Raw genomic sequence first — 14041 nt, 5'->3', positions numbered from 1 at the left:
TATTTTTCACAGTGGGTTTGCCACCAAAACACAAGTGTCATGAAAGCCACTTCTAAATCTAAGGACAATTGGAAAGGAAAAATTTATATCAACACTGTCATCATTGGACACAAAAATTGGCAAACCCACCACTCCTGGCCACCTGATCTACAAATGTAGGGGGATCGAGAAAAGAAAATTTGAGCAGGAGGCTGCTGAGGTGGAAAAGAGCTCCTCAGGTATGCCTGGGTCTCAGAAGGCCCAACGTAAGTGTGGTCATTTTCGGTGTCTCCCCTTGGAAACTGGAGACCAGCCAGCATTATGCGACGATCATTGATGTCCCAAAACACAGAGACTTCCTCAGCAACATGAGCACAGGCACGTTCAGGCTGAGTTGGCTTCCTGGTTATTGCTGCTCGTGTTGAACTCGAAGCAGGCCTCTCCAGGAATAGACAAACCCATGAGCCCGCCCTTCTGCCTTTGCACTGGGTGTGAAACAACTTGTTGCTGTTTACAAACCGGATTTCCTTGAGCCACCCTACAGCCAGAAGAGATACAAGGAAAATGTCAAGAAAGGTGTAGGTGTCAGCACCTACATTAAGAAATTTGGCTCCAACCCCAACACAGTGGCATTTGTGGCGATTTCTGGTTAGAATGATGACAAAATGCTGGAGCCAGGTGCAGGTGGTTAGCACATGTCAATACATGTTGACGCATGGCTTGACCCGGGAAAGGAGACATCACCGGCAAAGATGGCTGCGCCCGTGGAACCGTGCCGTTTGGAACTCTGGATTGCCTCCTGCCAGCAGATCATCCAGCTGACAAGCGCTTTGGTCTGCCCCTCTGGTATGTCTACAAAACTGGTGGTCTCGGTACTGTCCTTGTGAGCTCAGTGGAGTGTGTCCTCAAACCTGGCACGGTAAGTCACCTCTGCTCCAGTCAGTGTTGAGACTGAAGTCAAGTCTGTTGAAATGCACCGTGAAGCTTTGAGTGAAGCGTTTCCTGGAGACAGGGTGGGCTTTGATATCGGGAACGTGTCTGTCTGGGGTGCCTGGCTGGCTCAGTCAGTGGACCATGCGACTCTTGATCTTGCGGTTATGGGTTCGAGCACCACGTTTAGTGTAGATATTACTTAAAAAATAAAATCTTTTTAAATATTTTATTTATTTGTTAATGAGAGAGACAGAGAGACAGGCAGAGACATAGGCAGAGGGAGAAGCAGGCTCCTCGCAGGAAGCCCGACGCGGGACTCGATCCTCAGACACCGGGATCACACCCTGGGCTGAAGGCGGAAGCTCAACCACTGAGCCTCCAAGTCATCCCTTAAAGATAAAATATTTTTTAAAAAAAGAATGTACCTGTCAAAGATGTTTGTTGTAGCAATATGGTTGGTGACAGCAAAAATGACCCACCAGGCTTCTCAGCTGGGGTGACTACCCTGAACCATCCAGGCCAAATCACTGCTGGCTATGCCTACGTGCTGGATTGTCACGCGCTTCACATTGCTTGCAAGTCTGCTGAGCTGAAGAAGACTGATCACTGTTGTGGGAAGAAGCTGGCAAGTGACCTCAAATTCTTGATATTTGGTGATGCTACCATTGTTGATCAGTTCCTGTCAAGTGTATTTGTATTGAGTATTTCTTTGGCTCACCCCCTCTGGGCCATTTTGCTCTTCATAATACGAGGCCGATTGGCTGTGGGTGTCTCAAAGACTTCTATGGCTGACAAGGTCACCAAGCGTGCTTAGAAAGTTAAATGAATATCATCCCTCATACCTGCCACCTCAGTCTTAATCTGTGATGGAGGAACAATCTCAGAACTATCTCAACTGGCCACTCAAGTTTAACAGTAAAATAACTGGTTAATGATAATGCAGCATGAATCCTTCAAAAGAAGAGGAGAATGTTTTGTGGACCATTTGGTTTTTTTGTGTGTCACAGTTTTAAGCTATTTATTTTAAAAAGCAATACTTAAAAAAATATTTTACTTCTTTATTCATGAGAGACACACAGAGGCAGAGACATAGGCAGAGGGAGAAGCAGGCTCCCTGTGGGGAGCCCAATGTGGGACTCGATCCCAGGACCCCGGGGTCACACCCTAAGCGGAAGGCAGACGCTCAACCACTGAGCCGCCCAGTGCCCCCAAAATCAATATTTTTAATGGAAACAACTTGACTGAAGATTATCCCAGAGCATGTGAACTTCAAAAACATTTGGGTTAGTTTCAGTCTTTTCAAGAATTTTAGATTGCCCAGTCCTTGTAAGTGCTTGTCTGCAGACCCACTAAATAGAGCTCTTTCACAAGTTAATTTCTGCGATACTATCCAGATTTGGAAAAACATGTCACATTTACAACATATATAGAGATATATGGACACACACAAACACAAAGATCTTACAGCTTTTGTTTTTACTAGTATTAATGGAGATGACATTTAGGCTTAATTTCCAAATACCCTCCCATTCTTTTTTTTTTTTTTTCCTTCTGATGAGATACTTCTTCCTAAAGTTTTCATGTCAAAGGATGGCTCGCAGGTCCCAAGGAAGATGGAGATAGAAAATTCACATCATAAAGGCACAGATTAAGTACAGGATAATTGTTTCCAGTGTCCTGATCTCTTCAAGCATTTTGACAGGAATCATAGAGATTTCAAGAAGTGGCAGAAATGGCAAGTGAACCACTTTGAACTTCTAGGATTGTACATTTGACCCTGCAGAGATTTGCAAGACAAAAACAGTTGTCTCCAGTTGCCCCAAATAACTTGGGTTGTAGCTTTTGCTCTGCCACCTCGCTAGACACCTGCAACTTCTGGTACTATAGTTCTTATACTTAAAACAAGCAGGTGGCTTGCTCAACCCTCTGCATACAAAGGATCCCATTTATTTAGCTGGGCCTTTGAGTTTCTCTGAGCCAAACTAATACCTAAGCTCTTTGGCTTCTAAGATATATATATTTTTTGCAACAGCCTTTACTTCATGTGCACATTAGTAGAAACAAGCAGAAACTGTGGAAACAGAACTGTGGACACCAATGGTAACTAGCAAAGTAGGGACTGGGAACAGGATTAAACCAGCAGGCCTAAAAGAATGGAGATTGCAGATTGATTCCAAATTAATAGAGAATGTCAGCTGCCACCAACAATTCCTGACATGGAATCTGGGGAATAATTTCAAACAAGTGGAGAATTGCAAACTAAACCATCAAGAGTTCCCGACATGGAATCCAGGGACAAAATTAAAAACTGGTTTAAATGTTACTGCAGGCAGGCCAATAGAAGGCCCTGTGTGCACCTCCAGCAACTCCCAGTATGGAGTAACCCAGCATGCTCCATTAATAGAGACAGCATATTAGAACTGAGGGAAGGACTAAACCAGCAAAAGACTGCAGACTGGAAATGGGGAAGGGATTCCAACATGGAATAGTGGACTGAACCAAGGACTGAAGACTGGCTCTTCCTTAGAACCTCCTGTCAGTCTAGATTGACCCATTAACCCTGAACTGGAAAGCCAATTAGATTGGGAGCTTGAAAGCAAAAATCCTGGAAATCAACCAAGAAACTCACCAATGACCTTTGGAGACAGCAAGAAAGACAGTGAACTCAAAAAGGTTCATGGGGTGCCACTTCTGTGTTTCTTATTGCTTCTGAATGTCATCAGAGGTTCACCCTGGATCCCATTGCTGCCACTAAATCTGTTAAAATTAAACCAAATAAATCAGTTTACAAAGTGTCTTATTAAGTGGTTATGAATCAACTAACATCCCATCTAGCAAGTAGAGAGATGCCCTGAGAAGGGTACAAAATGGAAGTTTTTCTGGGTAGGGCGGTGGGGCAAGGAGGTTATTAGCACAAGGAAAGGATTGTTTTAGCCCAAGACAGCTTCTCTTGGGGAGAAGGGAACAGCAAGATTTTTATCAGGCAGATGACCTCGCTAGTGCTGAGCTGGAAAATTTAGATTGACTGTTAAAAGGTCACCTTCCTGGGATTTCTTGAGACTGTGAGTCTTGTCTTTTGTCGTGGGGAGGGGGTGGCAAATGACTCCAATTTGGGTCTTTTTTAAACAAAACAAAATACAACTAGATGCTGTTTCCAAGCTACATATCTAAAACGTAAGAATAGAAAGGCTAAAAGTGGAAGGATGGAAAATGGCATGCCTTGCAAATATTAACCAAAAGAAAGGTAGTGTGTCTTCTGTCTCTGGGTAGAGAATAGGTCATGGCAGGCCATCACTCCTGCTGCAGTAACTATAAACACTAGATAAATTTTTTAAATCCACATTTAAAAAATCTTTGGGGAGCTGAGGAACAATAAGAATAAGATAAACTAAAATTTAACTGGGAGATACAGTGATGATCCTTAGTTGTTTTCTTTCTTTTTAATAAAAAAAGATTTTATTTATTTATTCATGAGAGACACACAGAGAGAGGCAGACTCCATGCAGGGAGCCTGATGAGGGACTAGATCTCGGGACTCCAGGATCAGGCCCTGACCAAAGGCAGATGCTCAACCGCTGAGCCACCCAGGCGTCCCCCTTAGTTCTTTTCTTTCTTGGTAGGCTTTGCTGAAGTATCTTAAGGGCTGAGGGTACAAAGACTTTCTAAGCACTCAATCAAAAGTCTAGGAGGGTAATGCCTGAGAAGCAGGGATAATTGTAGATATTTTATTTTTTTTATTTTTTTTTAAATTTATTTTTATTTATTTATGATAGTCACAGAGAGAGAGAGAGAGAGAGAGAGAGAGAGAGAGGCAGAGACACAGGCAGAGGGAGAAGCAGGCTCCATGCACCGGGAGCCCGATGTGGGATTCGATCCCGGGTCTCCAGGATCGCGCCCTGGGCCAAAGGCAGGCGCTAAACCGCTGCGCCACCCAGGGATCCCCAATTGTAGATATTTTAAAGAAGATAGATAAGATAGACAATACTTGATATAGGGCCATGAGCGAATGATTAAGAAAGAATTCTTGAGATTTTTTCAGTTTAAAAAGATGCATTTTTTATAGCACAGGGACAGGACTCATGGTAGAAAGAGCTTTACTTTTGCTGTATGAAGCTGGTGGTTATATTGCTTAGGCTCAGGGGGAGGGGATGTACAGGGAGCATTAGATCATAAATGTCTTCGAATTTATACTTGTAAAATTACTTTCACAAGATTTCTCTGGTGCTTATCATTCAGCTCAATATTAACTATTGGAGAGATGTACAGGCAGTAATGAGACCCTTTAAGAATGTAGCAACCAAGGACACCTGGGTGGCTCAGTCAGTTGGGAATCTGCTTTCCACTCAGGTCCTGGGATCGAGCCCCACGTTGGGCTCTGGGCTTGGTGGAGACCCTGCTTCTCCCTCTCCCACTGCTCATGCTCTCTCTCAAATAAATAAAATCTAAAAAAAAACGTAGCAACAAGTACATATTTGATCCTTATTGGAATTATGCAGGTTATAGGTCAGCCTTCTGGGCTTACAGTGAACATTTTTCTGCTTCTATCTGTCATTACACTGATAAGAAGATAGAGAATTACAATTGGAAATTGGAATCTGTTTTTAAAAACTCAAATTGTCATTCTAAAACTCAAAATACAACATCTAAAATAAAAAAAAACTCATTGGATGAGTGTAATTTCAGGCTAAACACTACAAAAGACAGGATTAAGGTCAAGCAAATATATCCAAACTGAAGCATAGGAAGGGAAAAAAATGAAAAGAACAGAAGAGTATAAGAGACAGGTGAAAAAAACACTCTCAAATGATACAGCATAAGTATAATTGGAGTCCTTAGAGGAGCACATATAAAAAATGGGACAGGAAAAAAATTGAATGTCTAAAATTTTCAATAATTGATAAACCATGTCAAGTCACAGATTCAATAAGCTAAGTATAACCCAAAGCATGTTAAATACAAAGAAAATTGCACATAGGCAAATAAAAATCAAACTTAAGAAAACTAAGGATAAAGAGAAAATTTTAAAAACCAGAGGGAAAAATATACTTTATTCCACAGGAACTTGATAGCCGACTTTCCAAACTACTAAAACAACAGTGTCCAATACAACTTTCTGTGATGATGGATATGTTCTAGATCTTCACTGTCTAGTATGGTAACCATTAATCATATGTGTCCATCAAGTACTTGAAATGTAGCTAGTGTGATTAAAGAAATGAATTTTAATTGTGTTAAATTTAATTAGTTTAGAGACGCCTGGGTAGCACAGTGGTTAAGTGTCTGCCTTTGGCTCAGGGTGTGATCCAGGGTCCTGGGATCGAGTCCCACATCGGGCTCCCCCAACGGAGCCTGCTTCTCCCTCCTCCTATGTCTCTGCCTCTCTCTCTGTATCTCTCATGAATAAATAAATACAATCTTAAAATAAATAAATAAATAAATAAATAAATAAATAAATAAATAACATAAAATAGTGGACTCTGAGCTCAGCGTGGAGGCTGCTTCTCCCTCTCCCTCCTCTACCTCCCCCTGACTGTGTGCACACACTCTCAAATAAAACCTTAAAACTAAGGAAAAATAAAAGAAATTTAACTAGTTTAAATTTAAATAGTCACACATAGCTGATGTCTACCTTATTTGACAACATAATACTGAAAGATAACAGAATGATATCTTTAAAATGAAAAATATGAAAAGAAAAATGCTAACCTAGAATTCTAAACCCAGAGAAAATGTTTCAAAATGAAATTGAAATAGGTATTTTCAGAAAAACAAAAGCTGAGATGCTTTGACACAACAGACTGGTGCTAGAAAGTCCTGGGACATTTTAACATCCATATGGGAAAACATTAAATTGGATCCATACACCATAAAAAAATCCACTCATACTGGGCTAAGAGTCGTATAAGCATAAAAGTATAAATATCGGGATCCCTGGGTGGCGCAGCGGTTTGGCGCCTGCCTTTGGCCCAGGGCGCGATCCTGGAGACCCAGGATCGAATCCCACATCAGGCTCCCGGTGCATGGAGCCTGCTTCTCCCTCTGCCTATGTCTCTGCCCCTCTCTCTCTCTCTGTGACTATCATAAATAAATAAAAATTTAAAAAAAAAAGTATAAATATCTTAGAAAATATAAGAGACTATCTTAACAACCTCAGGGTAGGGAAAGAGAATTGACATACAAAAAGCACTAGCATGAAGGATTTTTAAAATTTCACTACATTAAAATTACAAGTTATGCTCATCAAAGTATTTTTTTAAGATTTATTTATTCATGAGAGACAAAGTCAGAGACATAGGCAGAGGGAGAAGCAGGCTCTGTCCTGGGAGCCTGATGTGGGACCCAATCCCAGGACCCTGGGATCACACCCTGAGCCAAAGGCAGGTGCTCAACCACTGAGCCACCCAGGCTCCTCAAAATATTTTTTAAAAGAATGAAAAGATTATCCACAGAATGTGAGAAGATATTTTCAGCACAAAAGGCCAACATGGACTCCTATCAAGACTATTTAGAGTACCGCTTTGAATCAATAAGAAAATGAGATTACCTAATAGAAAAATTGGCAAAAAACACCACCACCACCATCACCAACTTGGATAGGCATTCCCAAATCAGATTCAAATAGCTAGTACTCAGAAGAAAAGATGCTCAGTCTCATTATTCACATCAGGAAGATGTGAAATGAAATCACAGACACTGCTATGCAGCCACTAGAATGGCCCAAAACGTAAAAATAGATTATCGAGTACCTATAAAGATTCAGAGTAAATGGAACTCTCACACATGGCTGACAGAAATGGAAAATGGCACAGCCACTTTGGAAAACAGTGTGGTGGTAGCTACCAGAGCTGAACATATGGATACTCAGCAATTCCACTCCTAGATCTCTGCCCAAGAGAAATGCATACATACTCACCAAAAGACGTGTACGAGAAGGTTCATAGCAGGAAAAGAAAAGCTTCATAGCAGGAGCAGGACTATGTTTAAGCACCAAAATTTAGAAAGGACACAAATGTTCACAATTTTGGTAGAGTCACACAATGGAACACAAACTATAGCTACACACAACTATGTAAGTGAATCTCATGACCATAATGCCGAGGGGGAAAAGCCAGAAACAAAAGACCATATACAATATGGTTCCATTTACATATCTCAAAAACAGGCAAAACTAAACTATGTTCTTTTGGGATGGGTACATACTGGTAAAATCATCAAGAAAAGCAAAGACAAAGAAGAGAAAAAGAAAAAGACATAATTATCATAAACATCACAATGGGTGTTACCTTTAGGAGGAGAGAGAATGTTATTGGAAAAGCACACACAGTGAGTCTTCTGCATTGCTGCTCATGTTCTTCTTGATCTGGATGGTGGTTAGATTTTTATACCAAAAGCATTTATATTTTATGCACTTTATTGTATAATTTTAGCTCACAATTTTAACAGATTCTTTGACTTTTTAAGTTTGTGAGTTTATGTAATCTCAACACCCAACATGGGGCTTGAACTTATAACCCTGAGATCAAGAAGGCCTACTGACTGAGACAGCCAGGCACCCCCAGATTTTCTTTGTAAGTAAAGTAAAGAAGTCCCAAGGATTGAACCCTGGGGCTTCTTTTTTTTTAATTTTTTTTATTTATTTATGATAGTCACAGAGAGAGAGAGAGAGGCAGAGACACAGGCGGAGGGAGAAGCAGGCTCCATGCACCGGGAGCCCGATGTGGGATTCGATCCCGGGTCTCCAGGATCGCGCCCTGGGCCAAAGGCAGGCGCCAAACCGCTGCGCCACCCAGGGATCCCCAACCCTGGGGCTTCTATTTAGAATGTGTTTGTAAGTCCTATATGCATTTAGCAATCCGCAATATTTTTTGACCACCTACTATGTGCCAAGCAGCACTTGTTCCAGCTCCTGAGAATACCACAGTGGACAAAACATAGGAAACCCCTGCTTTCATGGAACGTACATACTAGCAAAGCCTGGAGAGAGAGTACGTCAGGAAAATGGAGTGGTTATGCAAAATGTTGCTTAGTCGTCCAATAAGATGAGGACATAACAAAATTGACTATCTGCTTTAATAAGCCACTCACATGACTTGAATATCGTCCAAATATGGATGATCTTCACCTAGATCTCTTTTGTGAGCTCTCAACCTCTGTGTATTTGTCAATTTAATTTACATAGATGTCCCGTGTGTTTAAAACTGTATACCCCCACGGTGCCTGAGTGGCTCAGGCGGTTAAGCATCTGCCTTTGGCTCAGGTCATGATCTCAGGGTCCTGGGATGGAGCCCCACATTAGGCTCCCTGCTCAGCAGGAGGATCTGCTTCTCCCTCTGCCCTTCCCCCTCCTCATGCTCTCTCCTCTGTCTCAAATAAATAAAATCCTAAAAAAAATTAAAAATGAATAAAATAAAACTTTACACCCCACCTACTTTTCTTACAGGGTTCCCCATCTCAGTGATTTGCACAGAAACCTGGAAGTTATCTTTAATCCTTTTTCTACCCCACTCTGCTCTATTACACTTCCAATTCATCATCAGTCCTATGACAAGTGTCTCAAATACAGGGAGGGCAAGAATATGAGGTGTTTTTACCCACCTGGTCCATGAAAATAGTGCTTTTCCTCTACTTTTTTTTTCCAGGGCTCAAAGTGGGGATGTCCAGCAGTTCAAGAAGGTGGTTTTCCAGGAGTTTACTGATGGATCCTTTACTCAGCCCTTATACCGTGGAGAACTGAATGAACACTTGGGACTCTTGGGGCCATATATAAGAGCAGAAGTTGAAGACAATATCGTGGTGAGTTGAGGACAATGAAATTATAAGAAAATTAATCGTATATTTTTTTCTGATTACAAAAATAATTTATTCTCATCTTTTAAGAATTTTGAAGTATAGAAAATAAGTTGAAAAATAATTCCATAATTGCCATTTCGGTGTAGGTTCTCTTTGTCCTATGTATTCTTCTCTTTATGTGTTCAAAATTATACCATGTGAGTGGTGGGCTCCATGCAGGGAGCCCAATGTGGGACTCGATCCCAAGATACCAGGTCATGCCCTGAGCCAAAGGCAGACGCTCAACTGCTGAACCACCCAGGCGTCCCAGTAGACTTCCTAATTAAAAAATATTTTATGTGATTCTTAAGACCCATTTTTATGTATTATTATTAAAGCAAAGTCTGTTATTCTGTTCTACTTTCTCATGATATTTAAAGGTGTAAACTGAAAGTTATCCATTCAAGTTTCAAGTGTATTTTGCATATATGGTTAGAGTAAATCTGTCATCATTTGCTCTTAGTAAAAAAAAAAAATTATACCATGTGTAATTTTATCTCATCTTTTTTTAAAGGTGTATTTATTTATTTTAGAGAGAGAAAGAGAGAGCAAGAGCAGGAGGGGCCAAAGGAGAGGGAGAGAGCATCCCAAGCCAGCTCAGTATAGAGCCCAGTGCAGGACTCCATCCCACAACCCCAAGATCACGACCTGAGCCGAAACCAATTGTCAGAGGCTTAAAGCACTGAGCCACCCCTCTACCTCTTCTTTTATAACTAAATATCATATTGTAAATATTTCTTATGTCATTTGAAAGACTATCTTTTTTTTAGTGATGGTATAATAGTCTATTATGTGAATTTATGGTTTACTTAGCCATTTACTTTGAACAAGTTTTTAAGTAGTTTGTTCTGTTTTCACTAGCTCAGTAATACTGCAATCACAACCCTTTTCCTAGGACAAAATTCCAGGAGTACAATGCACATGAATATTTAAAGACTTGCTCTAATGAACTTTGTTACTGTCCTTTGCATATTTGACCCTTTTGGAGGGACTACTTTTGTTATCAAGTTATATTACCTTATATGCTATATGTTTTTCTAAATGTGTCATCTTTTAATTTTATATATAGTAGTTTCTGAAATAAAACAGGTTTGAGGGATCCCTGGGTGGCGCAGTGGTTTGGTGCCTGCCTTTGGCCCGGGGCGCGATCCTGGGGACCCGGGATCAAATCCCGGTGCATGGAGCCTGCTTCTCCCTCTGCCTGTGTCTCTGCCTCTCTCTCTCTCTCTCTCTGTGACTATCATAAATGAAAAAAAACAGGTTTGAATTATTGGTAGTAATCCATAAATCTTTCCATTATGACACATAGCTTTTATGTTTATAGAAACCCTTCCCTCATTACTCAGCCATTAGAAAGGACAAATACCCACCATTTGCTTCGACGTGGATGGACCTGGAGGGTATTATGCTGAATGAAATAAGTCAATAGGAGAAGGACAAACATTGTATGGTCTCATTCATTTGCGGAATATAAAAAATAGTGAAAGGGAATAAAGGGTAAAGGAGAAAAAATGATTGGGAAATATCAGAAAGGGAGACAGAACATGAGAGACTCCTAAATCTGGGAAACGAACTAGGGGTGGTAGAAAGGGAGGTGGGTGGGGGGTGGGGGTGACTGGGTGACAGGCACTGAGGGGGGCACCTGATGGGATGAGCAAGAGGTGTTATTCTATATGTTGGCAAATTGAACACCAATAAAAATTTAAAAAAAAAAAAAGAAACCCTTCCCTATATGAAGATTTTTTTCTTGAAATCACACTTTCTTCAACTTTTTTTACAATATAATTGCTTAACAGTTAAATCATTTAATCCATCAGTAATTCCTGTAGACTAGAAGTTAATTTGGTGTCTTGTGTGAGCCAAAAATTGAAGTAGTTTTATTCTTTTCCAAAAGTAGTCATCCGTTGGTCCAACTGATTGTTTACATTAAGGATATAGAAGGATCTAGGGATCCCTGGGTGGTGCAGCGGTTTGGCGCCTGCCTTTGGCCCAGGGCGTAATCCTGGAGACCCGGGATCGAATCCTACGTCGGGCTCCCGGTGCATGGAGCCTGCTTCTCCCTCTGCCTGTGTCTCTGCCTCTCTCTCTCTCTCTCTCTCTCTCTCTCTCTCTCTATCATAAATAAATAAAAATTTTTTAAAAAGAAGGATCTAAAATTATGGGATTGTGAGCAAATTATTTGTTCTGTTTTGATTCTGATTTTAGTTTCCATATGTCTTATGAAACACGTATAATTATTAAAAATCTGAGGTCTTTTTTAAAGATCATGTGCAGAATAGCCAGGGGAATATTAAAAAAGAAAACCATAGCTGGGGGCCTCACAATGCCAGATTTCAGGTTGTACTACAAAGCTGTGGTCATCAAGACAGTGTGGTCCTGGCACAAAAGCAGACACATAGATCAATGGAACAGAATAGAGAATCCAGAAGTGGACCCTCAACTTTATGGTCAACTAATATTCAATAAAGGAGGAAAGACTATCCACTGAAAAAAAGACAGTCTCTTCAATAAATGGTGCTGGGAAAATTGGACATCCACATGCAGAAGAATGAAACTAGACCACTCTCTTACACCAGACACAAAGATAAGGTCAAAATGGATGAAAGATCTAAATGTGAGACAAGATCCCATCAAAATCCTAGAGGAGAACACAGGCAACACCCTTTTTGAACTTGGCCACAGCAACTTCTTGCAAGATACATCCACAAAGGCAAAAGAAACAAAAGCAAAAATGAACTATTGGGACTTCATCAAGATAAGAAGCTTCTGCACAGCAAAGGATACAGTCCACAAAACTCAAAGACAACCTACAGAATGGGAGAAGATATTTGCAAATGACGATCAGATAAAGGGCTAGTTTCCAAGATCTATAAAGAACTTAGTAAACTCAACACCCAAGAAACAAACAATCCAATCATGAAGTGGGCAAAGACATGAAGAGAAATCTCACAGAGGAAGGCATGGACATGGCCAACATGCACATGAGAAAATGCTCCGCATCACTTGCCATCAGGGAAATACAAATCAAAACCACAATGAAGGGTAACCCGGGTGGCTCAGCGGCTTAAGTGCCTGCCTTTGGCCCAGGTTGTGATCCTGGAGACCTGGGATCGGGTCCCATGTCGGGCTCCCTGCATGGAGCCTGCTTCTCCCTCTGCCTGTGTCTCTGTCTGTCTCTGTCTCTCTCTCTCTATCATGAATAAATGAATAAAATCTTTAAAAAAAACCACAATGAGATCCCACCTCACACCAGTGAGGATGGGGAACATTAACAAGGCAGGAAACCACAAATGTTGGAGAGGATGCGGAGAAAGGGGAACCCTCCTGCACTGTCGGTGGGAATGTGACCTGGTGCAGCCACTCTGGAAAACTGTGTGGAGGTTCCTCAAAGAGTTAAAAATAGACCTGCCCTACGACCCCGCAATTGCGCTGCTGGGGATTTACCCCAAAGATACAGATGGAGGGAAACGCCGGGACACCTGTACCCCGATGTTTCTAGCAGCAATGTCCACAGTAGCCAAACTGTGGAAGGAGCCTCGGTGTCCATCGAAAGATGATGGATAAAGGAGATGTGGTCTATGTGTACAATGGAATATTCCTCAGCCATTAGAAACCACAAATACTCACCGTTTGCTTCGACGTGGATGGAACTGGAGGGTATGATGCTGAGTGAAATAAGTCAATCGGAGAAGGACTCACATTGTATGGTCTCATGCATTTGGGGAATATAAAAAAATGTGAAAGAAAATAAAGGGGAAAGGAGAGAAAATGAGTGAGAAATATCAGTGAGGGTGACAAAACATGAGAGACCCCTAACTCTGGGAAATGAACAAGGGGTGGTGGAACGGGACGTGGGCGGGGGGTTGGGGTGACTGGGTGATGGGCACTGAGGGGGGCACTTGGCAGGATGAGCACTGGGTGTTATGCTATATGTTGGCAAATTGAAGTCCAATAAAAATATTTTTTAATTAAAAAAAATAAAGATCATGTGCATTCTTCCTGGAATTGGTCATAAGAACCATATGTATTAATCTTGGGGTTTATGTCTTAAAATTCCTGGGGTGCTATTTTTCCTTTTACTTTGGAACTTTTGTCAAGAATTTAGGAATTCTCTGTTTTGCAACTTTGAGTTCATGCTTTAAAGATTTTAGATTTCTAAACTTCTTCAGTTTCCTCATAGATGGATCCTTAGCTTTGGGCTCCTGCCATCTGTCCTCTGTCCACTTCCTTTGGGTGTTAAGAACTTGAATAAACCGAAAAATAGGCATTACTCTTAGGGATGCAAACCCTAAGGTAAGGA

General features: G+C 41.1%; 1 protein-coding gene across 3 annotated transcripts in view; it reads left to right on the top strand.

Moving 5' to 3' along the window:
• F8 (coagulation factor VIII) overlaps window positions 1-14041 on the top strand; it is a 149042-nt gene that overhangs the window by 97426 nt on the left and 37575 nt on the right. For all 3 annotated transcript variants that reach the window (XM_041740695.1, XM_041740696.1, XM_041740694.1), the window contains one exon: window positions 9552-9705. In XM_041740695.1, the coding sequence (XP_041596629.1) occupies window positions 9552-9705 (154 nt within the window). The remainder of the gene's footprint in view (window positions 1-9551; window positions 9706-14041) is intronic.

This window comes from Vulpes lagopus, chromosome X (assembly GCF_018345385.1).
Source record: "Vulpes lagopus strain Blue_001 chromosome X, ASM1834538v1, whole genome shotgun sequence".
Classification (NCBI taxonomy): Eukaryota; Metazoa; Chordata; class Mammalia; order Carnivora; family Canidae; genus Vulpes; species Vulpes lagopus.
The sequence above is the reverse complement of the archived record's forward strand: the minus strand, read 5'-3'. Positions and strand labels throughout refer to the sequence as shown.